Source organism: Haliotis cracherodii, unplaced genomic scaffold (assembly GCF_022045235.1).
Source record: "Haliotis cracherodii isolate W230 unplaced genomic scaffold, xgHalCrac1.p SCAF_18, whole genome shotgun sequence".
Lineage (NCBI taxonomy): Eukaryota > Metazoa > Mollusca > Gastropoda > Lepetellida > Haliotidae > Haliotis > Haliotis cracherodii.
The window spans coordinates 19,057,249-19,074,731 of NW_027266273.1; the positions used below are offsets into that span (position 1 = coordinate 19,057,249).

Genomic DNA, 17,483 nt, shown 5'->3' on the forward strand with positions numbered 1-17,483 from the left:
CAAGTCTCGTTAATCCGACAATCAGCTTTATCCGACACTAATGATGGGAACCGATTAAATCAGTGCTATTTAGACCCGTTGTACTTGGGTTGTCGTGATGTTGTTACACATATTTCAATGCTAAATAATCGAAGATAAATGATGGTTGTTTTAAATATTAACAAGAGTGACCAACTTCCCTAATGTAATGTCCGAGATATTCTACATACATCGCAGCCAGGATTGTGGGTGGTTGATAGCATGAGCATCCATCCACACTGCTCTGGGAATGTATTCAAGGTCGTACAATGTGACGACCACACCATCTTCTTTTATGTTGACACAGCAAGCATCGAGTGCTGAGGATTTTTAGGATAGCGAACCCTAGTAGGGTCCTGTTTCACAAAACGATCTCAGCATTATCGTAAGCCTATGTTAGAATATAGGAGTTACGATCATCTTAGCCCTTAGATTGCTTTGTGGGATGGGTTTTAGAACTAAAGGATGGAGTAGGAGTGGTATCTTTACATGTATAATAGTAATATTATATGGTTTATTGGATCTTTTGACACTTAGTAGGTAGCACCTACTGCAATTACATTTACAGAAGGTGACACTTGCCATAGTAACACTTACTGAAGGTGAAGCTTACCATTGTTGCACTTACTGAAGGTGAAGCTTACCGTTGTTGCACTTACTGAAGGTGAAGCTTACCGTTGTTGCACTTACTGAAGGTGAAGCTTACCATTGTTGCACTTACTGAAGGTGTAGCTTACCGTTATTGCACTTACTGAAGGTGAAGCTTACCGTTGTTGCACTTACTGAAGGTGTAGCTTACCGTTGTTGCCCTTACTGAAGGTGAAGCTTACCGTTGATGCACTTACTGAAGGTGAAGCTTACCGTTGTTGCACTTACTGAAGGTGAAGCTTACCGTTGTTGCACTTACTGAAGGTGAAGCTTACTGTTGTTGCACTTACTGAAAGTGACGCCTACCACTGTTGCATCCGACCTCTGATCAGAAGGTCTGTGGTTCGAATCCCATCAAAGGACTTGGAAAATTTATTGTCGCGACAGAACGATGTTTTGGAAAGGTCTGCTGATTGATTCTAAAATACCCAGTGGACGGGACCCAAAGATGGGGAACTATATTTAAACCAAATAAATCAATCGGTATAGAATGAGACTGATGGCCATGATAGCATGCGTGTGACTACTCAGGCTTAGCATTTGTGGATTACAATCACTCACTGCCAGGATGTGTTTTCTTTGTATAGGGGCTACAACAATGTGTTTGAAACTTGATGACTGTAGTCTCAAGGGATTAATTTACCAGGTCTGGAGTCATGAAAATGACTATATTCATATTTTGACTTACCTCGTACCAAATTTTGTCCTAAACTGGGGAGCATTTATGTCAGTCTACATGATCTATGAGATAATGTTAGTCTAACATAAAATTTCATCTTTAAGTCTAAGACTGCCCCTGAGACTGACGACAATATTTGTAGGTAAAGTTGGCTTAGGTGGTTCAAGTGGTACAGCGCCTCAGTGTTAAACAAGATAAAGTATGTATACAGAGGACATTCAGGGACAGCTCGAACCTGCTAGATCTGTAGGATGAACAACGTTTTGAGAGATAGATTTTTCTGCCTGCCGTCTTCTGCTTCTCTGCTTTTTGCATCATGTAATACAACCCAGTTCTCGCGACCATTTGGAGAATGTGTCCTGATACCCAGCTTTACATCAGGTAGTTTATCTTAGATATTCATCAAATGAGGTCAATATCATATGTAGCTATTTTCAAAAGATACGTGGAACTTCGGATTGTGTGAATATTGATTTTAGTCTCAAAGTAATAATATATGAAGCAACTCAAATGCAAGATTCTTCTTGTGCTGTAGTCTAACACAACTGTGAAGATAGAGTTGACTGCGCGATAGTCTCTTAACGCGATATTTCGGTACAGATGCTGGCCTCTCCCTGAAGCAAGTCACATCCCTGATTCAACTCTGTCTTCATTGTTACAGCTTCTAAACTGCCACTAACAGATATAACAACGGAGTTTGGAAAAGTTGACCCTAGTACTTCCCGACATTAGACAGGTCATTTTAAATCTGTGCCAGGGATATTGTGAAATTAATGAATGGTATTAAATACTCAAAGTTGTTAGGCACAGCTGCTGGCTTATATTAGATCTGTGTGTCATGTGGACAAATGATATATCGTCTGCCATGTAATAACTGATATATATGGGCTGTGTAGAGTTCCAGATTCCTGCGTATTTACGTCATAAATGGAATATAAATCACCATTACCCAATAAATTTTGAGTTAATTGCGTTCAAATACACAAGAAAAATGTCATAAATACAATAGCATAGCAACACTGCGTATTTTCCCAGTGTATCCTTTTTGTATCGTGTAGCTATGTTTCTTTACCGATCTTTAGTTATTGATGAAATGACGGCATCACACAAATACTTACCCTGTGCAGTGAGTAATGTTTTAAAACAAGGCTCTACATCTCTACATTGTTAATTAGTGATTATAACAGTGTTGTGAGTTTATGCAACATGTTGCACGTTTGCAGCACGCAGATGCAAATTAGAAGTCAGCATTTTTGACAAAATGGTTTAAAAATACATCATGCATGGTGGTGGAAGAATACCCAAAAGACACCATCCACAGTCGGAAGGGGACCCAAAGAAAACTATCAATACCCAGTTTCAATGATAGCATGTGAGTAAATACGTAACATTCTCAATGGCTCAAAACATGATCTGGAGCCCTTGCGATGTTAGTATGACTCGTATCCACCAGGACAATAAATACTGGTAAACACTACTTACTTTATAATTGAAATCAAGTTTACTCTACCCCCATGTGTAGAGTTTAGAGTTTAGTTTTTCCCTGAGCTGTTATAGTTAAACATTTGTTGAATATGGTAGTGCAGGACATACCCTTTCGCGAACACCTGGTGTCATCACTGATTTTCAGTGATCCATTCATATAATTTTCACTGCTATGTTGCCTTTTACGCCCAATGGAATCTGTTTTGCCAGATAATGGAGACTGGTTAATCGCTGGCTTTGATGTTTTGTATTAGAACTTGAGGATGCTTGCATTATTAGTGAGTGAGTGAGTATGGTTTTACGCCGCTTTTAGCAATATTTTAGCAATATCACGGCGGAGTACACCAGAAATGGGCTTCACACATCGTACCAATGTGTGGAATTGAACCCGGGTCTTCGGCATGCCAAGCGAACACTTTACCACTAGACTACCTACCGCTTGCATTATTAGTATAGGTCAGAGAACAACTACATGTATATTGTATTTCATCTTCTGCTTGCTCTTGGATCATGTAATATAACCCGTTCAGACAGGCCTAATGCATGCCTTTCGTGAGCTTTACATATTGTTTTGCAAAATTATATAGATATGCTACTACAACTGCAACAGTGAGGTGCATGTCTATAGAGCTGTACACATCAAAGAGTATCGCTACATCTCCGAGCTGTGCAGAGCTCTTTTGTTTTGGTTTGAGAACTGAATCGTGTGTGAAGTATTTTTGTGACATGAAACTTGGAAATTAGTTCTTGCATGATTAACAAACACCCAGAACTGTCGATGACCTTGCCCTTTAACCCTGTCCAGATGTGTATATTGTGTGTGGTGCTGGGACAATGTGAGGTAGTCGAGAAAACACCTTAGGGCCGGTTGCTATAGGACGTTATTGTTTTCCATCTTTCAGATCTGACATGTATGTCCCATGTGTTTTATATTATTACTCACACTGATGGAAGATAAATTACTTACATTGAATAGTCTTGTCTGTATAATGAATCACATGACAAGCTCATGACGACAGGGATTTCAGATTTATGTCAAGAATGTCAGAATGTTTTATAATTTATATTGTAGAGTTATTTTCAGTAAACACGTTCAAGAAATTTATATAGATGAAATCAGAAATAAACCCTTCTGGTGTAAAATAGTGTATTTTAGTGTATTAACCCCGATTACTATTAAATGTTTGAACCCAGATTACTATTAAATGTTGGAACCCTGATTACTATTAAATGTTTGAATCCGGATTACTATTAAATGTTGGAACGCCGATTACTATAAAATGTCCAGACAGACGTACACTCTCCATAGTCGGGTTACAGCCGTGATCATGGTGATGTGGCTTTAATACAACTAGAGTCTGTACAAGGAATTAAACCTCCGACGACAGGGTTGACACGGAATAAGAAGTTGCTTTATCCTTAAGTCAGCTGTCTTCATTCATACCACAGCTTCTTGAAGACATAACTAATGTAAATCTCAATTTCTTCTTATAAAATATTTTTTGTTTCTAGGTGGTGCCCTCTCCAACAGCCTTGCCCTCTTCACCGATGTCCTTCACCTTGGCAGCGACCTCATCAGCTTCATCATCAGCCTCCTGGCTATCTACCTGTCCACCAAACCGGCCACCAAGAAGATGTCCTTCGGCTACCATCGGGCTGGTCAGCTTCTCCGCTTAGTGACCGACCATTTGATATTCTGGGGATGGGCCTGGGATTTTTTCCCCCAAAAAATGTCTTAAAAATTCTTGAAAAAAAATTTATTCTTCAGACTGTTAAAAAGAAGAAAGAAATTGGCACAAAATTTACACTGTTGTAAGGTGATTGTCTTTGAAAAAAATTCAAGCCCATACTTTTAAATATATGACTTTGTAGCTGAAGCTGTATCTAATCCTGATACAAAGTCCCAACACAACACACATACCCCAATATCAAATGGTCGGCCGGACAACCACACCTTTAGACCCGTGAAGATTCGGGGTAGAATAGGTCTTCAGCAACCCATGCTTGCCGTAAAAGGCGACTAAGCTTGTCGTAAAAGGCGACTAACGGGATCGGGTGGTCAGGCTCGCTGACTTGGTTGATGCATGTCATCGATCCCAATTGCGTGGATCGATGCTCATGATATCAATCACTGGATTGTCTGGTCCAGACTCGATTATTTACAGACCGTCGTCATATAGCTGGAATATTGCTGAGAGCGGCGTTAAACAACACACCAACCAACCAACCAACCAACCAACCAACCAACCACACCTTTGGAGATTCAGAATAGAATCGCACTATGATGCGCACTCAGGGATTTACCAGACAACATCTTGCATCCAGGATGCATAAATATGTAAAGTGTACACACTAAAAATCCTGAATTGCATCCATTGAGATGCAGAAAATTTCTATGCATGTTTAGGAAAGAATGCTGTTTCAAAATTTGGTACCACTTGAAATTAATTTCCATTCATAATCATTTCACAAATAAAATACACAGCCAAGTGCTTCATGATTTTCCAGGAAAGATTATATGTGATGTTACCTATGTAATAAAATATTAGGAGTAAAGCTGTGCCACTCATGAAAATATCAACTTTCTCAGGTCACCTAATGAGCTAAGCATGGTCTTGGTAAAATAAATACAAATATCCTTAATGTGTTAAAATTTCTCTGGGACCCCCATTTTGTGGCTTTGGGACCCCCCCCCCCCCCCCCCCTTTTTTTTTTCTTTTCCTTTTTTTTCATCCGGGGTCTTCTATTATGTTGGAAATCTTGCCAAACTTTTTTATGACCCGTTGCCCCATCATGTACCTCTTTAGATCATATGGTGGAGAATATAAAAACTCCTTGTGAGCCTGTTGATGAACCCACATGTTTCTGTTACAGAGGTGTTGGGAGCTCTCTTCAGTGTGTTCATCATCTGGCTGGTGTCTGGAGTCTTGTGCTACATGGCTGTGGAGAGAATTATACACGAACACTATAAGGATGTGAAAGCAGACGAAATGCTGATTACTGCAACCATTGGCGTTGTTTTCAATCTGATGTGAGTCTTTCCCACACAATTACTCCAGGAAGCATCTAATCTGATAAAATTTGATCTTTACTATGATGGGATACCTCTTTGCGTGAAGGTCTTAGGACACCTCAGACGTGGACTTTCTAATCCCACTTTCACTGGTACAGCTTCCAAATTTAAAGAAATAAAGCCAAATCCTTTTAGAAAGCTGACATTTGATGGGCTCAAGAACACCCCCATCCCTTATTTAGACTGAGCTCCTTGTTCACCTGGTATGACTTCCTGTGGAGGTGTCATGAGCTCTTAATGCAGAGTGCTGTCGTATTGGAATACAAGATCATATTCAATACGTTCACAGTTTACTGATATGTCTAATGAAGCAAGGCCGACTGGCAAAGTTAGCCAAAGCCAGACTCCTGATGGGCCACTAAGAATATAAGTTGGAGCAGGATAATGAGGGGTACATGCGTCGTTTTAACGAGGGACGTATAAAACCTTATGGACCCTGAGTGATCCTGCTACAACGAATTTATCTCACCGACATGTTATAATGACATTGCAAAAGAATTCAAATTCAAAATTGATAGAGGTTAACTTGTGTTATGTCATGTGATTTCAACTGACTCTGAAAGCATGTGGCTTTTTGCTTTAAAGCGTGGTGGAATCAGGGATTTATTTTGTCTCTCAGAAATCCACATGCAGCCTGATTTGCTTGTAGCATGGTATAAGAGATTTATTCCCCCGCTGAGAAATTTATCATGGTTTTTCCCCTCCAAGGTGGGTTACACAGTATTTTATCAAGATCACATGGACAAATCCGATCTCATCAATCTGACGTGGAGGTATGATGATAATATTTGTAGGGTGCTTCTTTGACTAATGGCGCAACCATTTGATTTTAACAGAGGGGTAGGGGATTTTTCTTGAATACAAATCACGCTTCTGATTTGCTGTAAAAAAATTACGCATTTAGTACAAATTTTTCTTGCAGACTATATCAGATGTCTCAAAGAATACAGTTCATATTGCATCATTTTTATTTATTTAAGAAAACCTTTATTTGGCACCTGTTTGTGTTACTCTTAACATAAGCAGTGTTATAATTGGTCACTGACTGAACTCAAATGTTTTCTGACCTGTGAAGATCCGGGTTAGAAAAGGTCTTCAGCGACCCATACTTGCCATAACTGGTGACTCTGCTTGTCGTAAGAGACGACTTACGGTTTCGTTTGGTCAGGCTCGCTGACGTGGTTGATGCATGTCATTGTATCCCAACTGCATGGATCAATGCTCATGATGTCAATCACTGGATTGTCTGGTCCAGACTTGATTATTTACAGACAGCCGTCATATAGCTGTAATATTGCTGGGTGTAGCATTAAACAACAAACAAACAAACAAACAAATGTTTTCTTCAATACTCATGTATAAGAAGCAGTGTAAAGTGAGCAAGTTCGTTTGACTCCGCTTGGAATGTTAGTATAGTTATGTCACAGAGTCTCAGATTCATGTAGGCGGGAAGCCTGGAGGGATGCAAGTCTTCAACGTTTACCACTCTGGTGAAACCCTTGAGCATTCTAATCTTGAAACATGATCAGGATGAATTTGTGATTCAAACTCATTATGATAGGTGTCTGGCACTCCTAAAGGGCGCAACTCTGCACAGCGAATTGCAACACCTGAGACGGCATAGCCACCCATGCTCCAAGTCAGTGTAGCCATTTCTCTGTACCTTGGGAAAAAGAGGAGGGTGTAAATATGTCAATGATAGTATGATAAGACGGACGTAACACATATATGACACACATTTCGCATATTTTTTCCAGAATGGGTTTTGTGCTCCACTCAGAGAGATGTTGCAAATTTGGCTCAGCTCACCGCAGTTTCGGCCACAATCATTCCCACGGGTCAGGCCATGGTCACATGACCCAACGGAACCGAAGCGAGTACCAGCCTCTACATCAGGTTTTGGATGACTCCACAGAGGTCGATGAGCACGAAGATAGTCATGAGTTTCATGAACCCAATCATCGACATAAAAACATTAATGTGCGTGCGGCTTTTATTCATGTGGTGGGAGATATTATACAAAGTCTTGGAGTCTTTGTTGCTGCATTAATAATAAAATTTACGGTAAGTGATGGATACGTCAGTATTATGTACATCCATAGTAGGAAGGTGTGAAAGCAAGATAAAGGGGGAACTTAGCTTGTGAAGCACAGCCTTCCATTAAATGTGTCTTTGCTGTTAGGCTTGATAGAATTTAATATTATGGTTTTTGGCCGACACTGCTTACTGTTCTCCAGTTTGGTACTCTGAATACAACTATATGATGCATATACCTCTCATCACTTGGTTGTTGTCACTCCAGCTTGAAACGCCGCTATATGCAATAAACCAGAAGTTGTTATCCATAAAGTTGTACGTTGTCTTACTTACAAACTAAAGGTTGTGACTCATGAATAGAGATATTTCATATCTTTGAAAAGTTAGAGTTACCTGCCCTTGTCTTCTGCTTAAATGAAAAAACTGATAATGCTGATAGATTTCTCAGGACAACCTGCATGTTATACTGAACATGTTTTCACATGAATATATAATGATATAAACCAGTATTTTAAGAAGTAAGGATTTGAATACCTTATGTGTTCCTATGCTTATACCTGTACATGCTCAACTTTGAATACCATCCGGTTTCTCATTGCGTCATTTCAGTCAGATGACCGGTTCCGTCTGGCAGATCCCATCTGTACCTTCCTGTTTTCTCTGTTGGTGCTGATCACCACGATAGCCGTGCTGCGCGACACACTGCTGGTAATGATGGAAGGTGAGCTGCTGATATCCCCTGCTATTAATACTGTAGGCGATCTTGATTCAAGTGCCGATATCCCCCTGCTAGTAATACTGTAGGCGATCTTGATTCAAGTGCCGAAATCCCCATGCTAGTAATACTGTAGGCGGTCTTGATTCATGTGCCGATATCCCTCTGCTAGTAATACTGTAGGCGGTCTTGATTCAAGTGCCGAAATCCCTCTGCTAGTAACACTGTAGGCGATCTTGATTCAAGTGCCGAAATCCCCATGCTAGTAATACTGTAGACGGTCTTGATTCAAGTGCCGATATCCCTCTGCTAGTAATACTATAAGCAGTCTTGATTCAAGTGCCAATATCCCCCTGCCAGTCATACTGTAAGCGATCTTGATTCAAGTGCTGATATCCCCCTGCTAGTAATACTGTAAGCGATCTTGATTCAAGTGCCAATATCCCCCTGCCAGTCATACTGTAGGCGATCTTGATTCAAGTGCTGATATCCCCCTGCCAGTCATTCTGTAGGCGATCTTGATTCAAGTGCCAATATCTCCCGGCTAGTAATACTGTAAGTGGTCTTGATTCAAGTGCTGATATCTCCCGGCTAGTAATACTGTAAGCGGTCTTGATTCAAGTTCCGATATCGCCCTGCTAGTAATACTGTAAGCAGTCTTGATTCAAGTGCTGATATCCCCCTGCTAGTAATACTGTAAGCAGTCTTGATTCAAGTGCCGATATCCCCCTGCTAGTAATACTGTAAGTGGTCTTGATTCAAGTGCCGATATCCCCCTGCTAGTAATACTGTAAGCGGTCTTGATTCAAGTGCCGATATCCCCCTGCAAGTAATACTGTAAGCGGTCTTGATTCAAGTGTCAATAGCCCCCTGCAAGTAATACTGTAAGCAGTCTTGATTCAAGTGCCGATATAACCTGCTAGTAATACTGTAAGCGCTCTTGATTCAAGTGCCGATAGCCCCCTGCTAGTAATACTGTAAATGGTCTTGATTCAAGTGCCGATATCCCCCTGCTAGTAATACTGTAAGCGGTCTTGATTCAAGTGCCAATATCTCCCGGCTAGTAATACTGTAAGTGGTCTTGATTCAAGTGCTGATATCTCCCGGCTAGTAATACTGTAAGCGGTCTTGATTCAAGTGCCGATATCGCCCTGCTAGTAATACTGTAAGCAGTCTTGATTCAAGTGCTGATATCCCCCTGCTAGTAATACTGTAAGCGGTCTTGATTCAAGTGCCAATATCTCCCGGCTAGTAATACTGTAAGTGGTCTTGATTCAAGTGCTGATATCTCCCGGCTAGAAATACTGTAAGCGGTCTTGATTCAAGTGCCGATATCGCCCTGCTAGTAATACTGTAAGCAGTCTTGATTCAAGTGCTGATATCCCCCTGCTAGTAATACTGTAAGTGGTCTTGATTCAAGTGCCAATATCTCCCGGCTAGTAATACTGTAAGCGGTCTTGATTCAAGTGCCGATATTTCCCGGCTAGTAATAGTACTAATACTGTAAGCGGTCTTGATTCAAGTGTTAATTTCCCCGTGGGAATGATGTGAAGTATTGAAGAGGGAAGAATAGAGACCAGATCTGTACAGACAGCATGTCTTGGTATCCCAGTTGAAAAATAGATGCTCATTATGTCAATGTGAGTATCTGGTCCAGATTGTTATTTGAGCAAGTTATGTCAGCCTTAAACAAGAGTAACTCCATCCATGTGTCAAGGCCAGGCCACATGCTTGCTCATTCTGCACATGGTGTTTACACTCATGGTACACATTTGTCATTGTAGGAGTTCCGAGAGACGTCAACTACGAATCTCTGAAGCAAGAACTGTTTTCAGTCGAGGGCGTTGAGATGGTGCACAGCCTCCATATATGGTCCCTGACCATTGACAAGAATGCCCTGTCTGTCCATCTAGCAGTTGGTAAGGAGGAAATCTCTGGAGATAAACTCAAAGCTCATCCTCTGTTATCCCCAGTGTATTTTATCTCCATTCTGTTATCATAAATACCCTGGGGCCTGTTACCCAAAGCGATCGTAACGACTGTTATAAGTCTATGTTAAAGTATGGGAGTTACAATCGTCTTAGTGCAGTGATCACTTTGTGGAAAGGGGCACATTTGCTGCCTTTGTTTTAAGGCCTGGGTTTTACCCCGCTTTTAGCAATATTCCAGCAATATCATGGCGGGGTACACCAGAAATGGGCTTCACACATTGTACCCATGTGGTGCCTCCTGGACCACGAGGCTACTCCACCGCCCCCTCATGGCCCACTAGGCTACTCCACCACCCCCTCATGGACCACTAGGCTACTCCACCGCCCCTCATGGACTACTAGGCTACTCCACCACCCCTCATGGCCCACTAGGCTACTCCACCCCCCCTCATGGACCACTAGGCTACTCCACCGCCCCTCATGGACCACTAGGCTACTCCACCGCCCCTCATGGACCACTAGGCTACCCCACCGCCCCCTCCTGGACCACGAGGCTACTCCACCACCCCCTCATGGCCCACTAGGCTACTCCACCACCCCTCATGAACCACTAGGCTACTCCACCACCCCCTCATGGCCCACTAGGCTACTCCACCACCCCCTCATGGCCCACTAGGCTACTCCAACGCCCCTCATGGCCCACTAGGCTACCCCACCACCTCTCATGGACCACGAGGCTACTCCACCGCCCCTCGTGCACCACTAGGCTACCCCACCGCCCCCTCATGGCCCACTAGGCTACTCCACCGCCCCTCATGGACCACTAGGCTACCCCACCGCCCCCTCATGGACCACTAAGCTACCCCACCACCCCTCGTGGACCACTAGGCTACCCCACCGCCCCCTCGTGGACCACTAGGCTACCCCACCGCCCCCTCATGGCCCACTAGGCTACTCCACCACCCCCTCATGGCCCACTAGGCTACTCCACCACCCCCTCATGGACCACTAGGCTACTCCACCGCCCCTCATGGACCACGAGGCTACCCCACCGCCCCCTCATGGACCACTAAGCTACCCCACCGCCCCCTCATGGCCCACTAGGCTACTCCACCGCCCCTCATGGACCACTAGGCTACCCCACCGCCCCTCCTGGACCACTAGGCTACTCCACCGCCCCCTCCTGGACCACTAGGCTACTCCACCGCCCCCTCATGGCCCACTAGGCTACTCCACCGCCCCCTCATGGCCCACTAGGCTACTCCACCGCCCCTCATGGCCTACTAGGCTACTCCACCACCCCTCCTGGACCACTAGGCTACTCCACCGCCCCCTCATGGCCCACTAGGCTACTCCACCGCCCCCTCATGGACCACTAAGCTACTCCACCACCCCTCATGGACCACTAGGCTACCCCACCACCCCTCATGGACCACTAGGCTACCCCACCACCCCTCATGGCCCACTAGGCTACTCCACCGCCCCTCATGGCCCACTAGGCTACTCCACCACCCCTCATGGACCACTAGGCTACTCCACCGCCCCTCATGGCCCACTAGGCTACTCCACCACCCCTCATGGACCACTAGGCTACCCCACCACCCCTCATGGACCACTAGGCTACTCCACCACCCCTCATGGACCACTAGGCTACTCCACCACCCCTCATGGCCCACTAGGCTACTCCACCACCCCTCATGGACCACTAGGCTACTCCACCACCCCTCATGGCCCACTAGGCTACTCCACCCCCCTCATGGACCACTAGGCTACTCCACCACCCCTCATGGACTACTAGGCTACTCCACCACCTCTCATGGACCACGAGGCTACCCCACCACCCCTCATGGACCACTAGGCTACTCCACCGCCCCTCATGGACTACTAGGCTACTCCACCACCCCTCATGGCCCACGAGGCTACTCCACCCCCCCTCATGGACCACTAGGCTACTCCACCACCCCTCATGGACTACTAGGCTACTCCACCACCTCTCATGGACCACTAGGCTACCCCACCACCCCTCATGGACCACTAGGCTACTCCACCACCCCCTCATGGACCACTAGGCTACTCCACCACCCCTCATGGACCACTAGGCTACTCCACCGCCCCTCATGGACCACTAGGCTACCCCACCACCCCTCATGGACCACTAGGCTACTCCACCACCCCTCATGGACCACTAGGCTACTCCACCACCCCTCATGGACCACTAGGCTACCCCACCACCCCTCATGGACCACTAGGCTACTCCACCGCCCCCTCATGGACCACTAGGCTACTCCACCACCCCTCATGGCCCACGAGGCTACTCCACCACCCCTCATGGACCACTAGGCTACTCCACCGCCCCTCATGGACCAATAGGCTACTCCACCGCCCCTCATGGACCAATAGGCTACTCCACCACCTCTCATGGACCACTAGGCTACTCCACCACCTCTCATGGACCACTAGGCTACTCCACCGCTCCTCATGGACCAATAGGCTACTCCACCGCCCCCTCATGGCCCACAAGGCTACTCCACCACCTCTCATGGACCACTAGGCTACTCCACCGCCCCTCATGGACCAATAGGCTACTCCACCGCCCCCTCATGGCCCACTAGGCTACTCCACCACCCCTCATAGACCACTAGGCTACTCCACCGCCCCTCATGGCCCACAAGGCTACTCCACCACCCCTCATGGACCACTAGGCTACCCCACCGCCCCTCATGGCCCACAAGGCTACTCCACCACCTCTCATGGACCACTAGGCTACTCCACCGCCCCCTCATGGACCACTAGGCTACTCCACCGCCCCCTCATGGACCACTAGGCTACTCCACCACCTCTCATGGACCACAAGGCTACTCCACCGCCCCCTCATGGCCCACAAGGCTACTCCCCCACCTCTCATGGACCACTAGGCTACTCCACCGCCCCCTCATGGCCCACAAGGCTACTCCACCGCCCCATCATGCACCACTAGGCTACCCCACCGCCCCTCATGGCCCACAAGGCTACTCCACCGCCCCTCATGGACCACTAGGCTACCCCACCGCCCCCTCATGGCCCACAAGGCTACTCCACCGCCCCCTCATGGCCCACAAGGCTACTCCACCGCCCCTCATGGACCACTAGGCTACCCCACCGCCCCCTCATGGCCCACTAGGCTACTCCACCGCCCCATCATGCACCACTAGGCTACCCCACCGCCCCTCATGGCCCACAAGGCTACTCCACCGCCCCTCATGGACCACTAGGCTACCCCACCGCCCCTCATGGCCCACAAGGCTACTCCACCGCCCCTCATGGACCACTAGGCTACTCCACCGCCCATCATGGACCACTAGGCTACCCCATCGCCCCTCATGGACCACTAGGCTACCCCACCACCTCTCATGGACCACTAGGCTACCTTACCACCCCTCATGGACTACGGGGCTACCCCACCACCCCTCATGTACCACTAGGCTACCTCACCACCCCTCATGTATTACGGGGCTACCCCCACCACCCCTCATGGACCACTAGGCTACTCCACCGCCCCTCATGTACCACTAGGCTACCTCACCACCCCTTATGTATTACGGGGCTACCCCACCACCCCTCATGGACCACTAGGCTACCCCACCACCTCTCATGGACCACTAGGCTACCTTACCACCCCTCATGGACTACGGGGCTACCCCACCACCCCTCATGGACCACTAGGCTACCCCACCACCTCTCATGGACCAATAGGCTACCTCACCACCCCTTATGTATTACGGGGCTACCCCACCACCCCTCATGGACCACTAGGCTACCTTACCACCCCTCATGGACTACGGGGCTACCCCACCACCCCTCATGGACCACTAGGCTACCCCACCACCTCTCATGGACCACTAGGCTACCTTACCAACCCTCATGGATTACGGGGCTACCCCACCACCCCTCATGTACCATTAGGCTACCTCACCACCCGTCATGGACCACGAGGATACCTCACCGCCCCCTCATGGACCACTAGGCTACCCCATCACTCCTCATGGACCACTAGGCTATCCTACCGCCCCACATGGAACACGAGGCTACCCAACCGCCCCCTCATGGACCACTAGGCTATCCCATCACCCCTCATGGACCACTAGGCTATCCCACCACCCCTCATGGACCACTAGGCTACCCCGCCGCCCCCTCATGGACCACTAGGCTGCCCCACTGCCCCCTCATGGACCCCTAGGCTACCCCACCACCCCTCATGGACCACTAGGCTATCCCACCACCCCTCATGGACCACTAGGCTACCCCGCCGCCCCCTCATGGACCACTAGGCTATCCCACCACCCCTCATTGACCACTAGGCTACCCCGCCGCCCCCTCATGGACCACTAGGCTACCCCACTGCCCCCTCATGGACCCCTAGGCTACCCCACCGCCCCGTGCTAAGAAAGAGAAAGAAGAGATTAAGATGTGACATCACTTCCAAAACGAAGCTACGGTGGTGAACGGGTCCAGGGTACTTATCCTTATGGAATGGAGATATAATACACTTGATCACCGCCCCTCTTAGTTAGATGCTACTGCAACAGAAGTTATAAGTTGAAACATTCACTCGCCAGTTCCAATGGGTACAATGTGTGAAACCAATTTGGTCAAGACAGCCTGTGTGGTCTAGTGGTAGAGCGTCCGCCTGGAGAGCGGAAGGACCCGGGTTTGTTCCCCGGCCACGTCATATCGAAAGACGTTTAAAGATGGTACTTGTTGTTACCCTGTCTAGTGTAACGGCATGGTATCTCAGTGGGCTATCACCATAACTCGGCATCAGCCTGGACTAGTGCCAGCACACACACACAAATATATGCTGTGATGCTTGTTTTAAAGGCTGTGATTTATATATATGGTCTTTCTTAATTGTTTGATTATATTTTGTAATCTAAATACCAGGTTTGCTATGGGTGACTTGAAATTGTCTGAGTATATTTCCCCTAAATTCTACCTTGTTCTGCTTCATTGGGTCCACATCAGCCTTGGAGACTTTCATGCAAAGTCAAAAGATGTTATTCAGGTCTGCTTATGACAGCTAGTATGATGACCACTATGAAAACATAATGATATCTGCTGAATATGTGTGGTCCAGCATGCATCCTCTGGATATTTTTTTACGAGCCATTATATATATATATATATATATATATATATATTGTCATACCAAAAGACGTTAAAAGATGGTACTTGTTGTTACCCTGTCTGGCGCTCGGCATTATGGGGCAAAAACAAGGACTTGTCGGCTCGGAGTCAGTATACTGTGTCTGAGTGGGGTATTCATGTTAAACTGCGGCATGGTATCTCAGTGAGCTAGCACTATAAATCGGCATCAGTCCGGGCTAGTACAAGCAGCCACACACACAGACACAGACACACACACACACACACACACACACACGTTAAAAGATGGCACTTGTTGTTACCCTGTCTGGCGCTCGGCATTATGGGGCAAAAACAAGGACTTGTTGGCTCGGAGTCAGTATACTGTGTCTGAGTGGGGTATTCATGTTAAACTGCGGCATGGTATCACACACACACACGCACACACACTCACGCACACACACACATGTATGCACGTCGCTATATAAGTGCAATAATCTTGGACGCGACGTTAAACCCCATTTCACCTCACCTCACCTTGATATTGCTTGAATATTACCAAGTGAGTAGTAACACCTCCTCAAATGCTCACCTGCACTGTGCTCGTTACAGGTGATGCTACAGACCACGCCATTGTCCTGTCTACAGCGACCAGTAAGATGCAGAGAAATCACAACATCAATCATGTGACCATTCAGGTGGAGAAGTACGACAGAGAGATCATGTCTTCCTGTGAACAGTGCCAGGAGCCCAAGAAATAGGGTCTCATACCGGTAGAAAGTATTAACCAAAGAGTCTATATTTCTATAACGATATCGAAGGAAAGTATTTTTTACATCACTCTGCTTGTAGTACTTGTAGTCATGTTGGTAGTGGCTGCTTCAGCAGACAGTATCCTCAACAACATGGAAACAGGGGACATCCAGTGTACTGAGCCCAGGACCACAAGGACCTTGTGACCAAGTCTAATGCTGCAACAGCTCCTGTCAGGAATGTTCACAGACCACAAGAACCTTGTGACCAAGTCTAATGCTGCAACAGCTCCTGTCAGGAATGTTCACAGGAACACAAGGACCTTGTGACCAAGTCTAATGCTAAAACAGCTCCTGTCAGGAATGCTCACATGACCACAAGGACCTTGTGACCAAGTCTAATGCTGCAACAGCTCCTGTCAGGAATGTTCACAGGAACACAAGGACCTTGTGACCAAGTCTAATGCTGCAGCAGCTCCAACAGCTCCTGTCAGGAATGTTTACAGGAACACAAGGACCTTGTGACCAAGTCTAATGCTGCAACAGCTCCTGTCAGGAATGCTCACATGACCACAAGGACCTTGTGACCAAGTCTAATGCTGCAACAGCTCCTGTCAGGAATGTTCACAGGACCACATGGACCTTGTGACCAAGTCTTATTTTGCAACAGCTCCTGTCAGGAATGCTCACAGGACCACAAGGACCTTGTGACCAAGTCTAATGCTGCAACAGCTCCTGTCAGGAATGCTCACAGACCACAAGGACCTTGTGACCAAGTCTAATGCTGCAACAGCTCCTGTCAGGAATGTTCACAGGAACACATGGACCTTGTGACCAAGTCTAATGCTGCAGCAGCTCCAACAGCTCCTGTCAGGAATGCTCACAGACCACAAGGACCTTGTGACCAAGTCTAATGCTAAAACAGCTCCTGTCAGGAATGCTCACAGGACCACAAGGACCTTGTGAACAAGTCTAATGCTAAAACAGCTCCAACAGCTCCTGTCAGGAATGTTCACAGGAACGT

General features: G+C 46.7%; 1 protein-coding gene across 1 annotated transcript in view; it reads left to right on the forward strand.

The window, feature by feature from the left end:
• Positions 1–17,064, forward strand: part of LOC139465525 (proton-coupled zinc antiporter SLC30A2-like) — a 42,692-nt gene extending 25,628 nt beyond the window's left edge. Inside the window, exons 3-8 of the mRNA XM_071247245.1 lie at positions 4,343–4,489; positions 5,705–5,861; positions 7,661–7,967; positions 8,550–8,661; positions 10,440–10,574; positions 16,320–17,064. Of these exons, the coding sequence (XP_071103346.1) occupies positions 4,343–4,489; positions 5,705–5,861; positions 7,661–7,967; positions 8,550–8,661; positions 10,440–10,574; positions 16,320–16,468 (1,007 nt within the window). The 3' untranslated portion in view covers positions 16,469–17,064. The remainder of the gene's footprint in view (positions 1–4,342; positions 4,490–5,704; positions 5,862–7,660; positions 7,968–8,549; positions 8,662–10,439; positions 10,575–16,319) is intronic.
• The last annotated feature ends 419 nt before the right edge of the window (positions 17,065–17,483 follow it).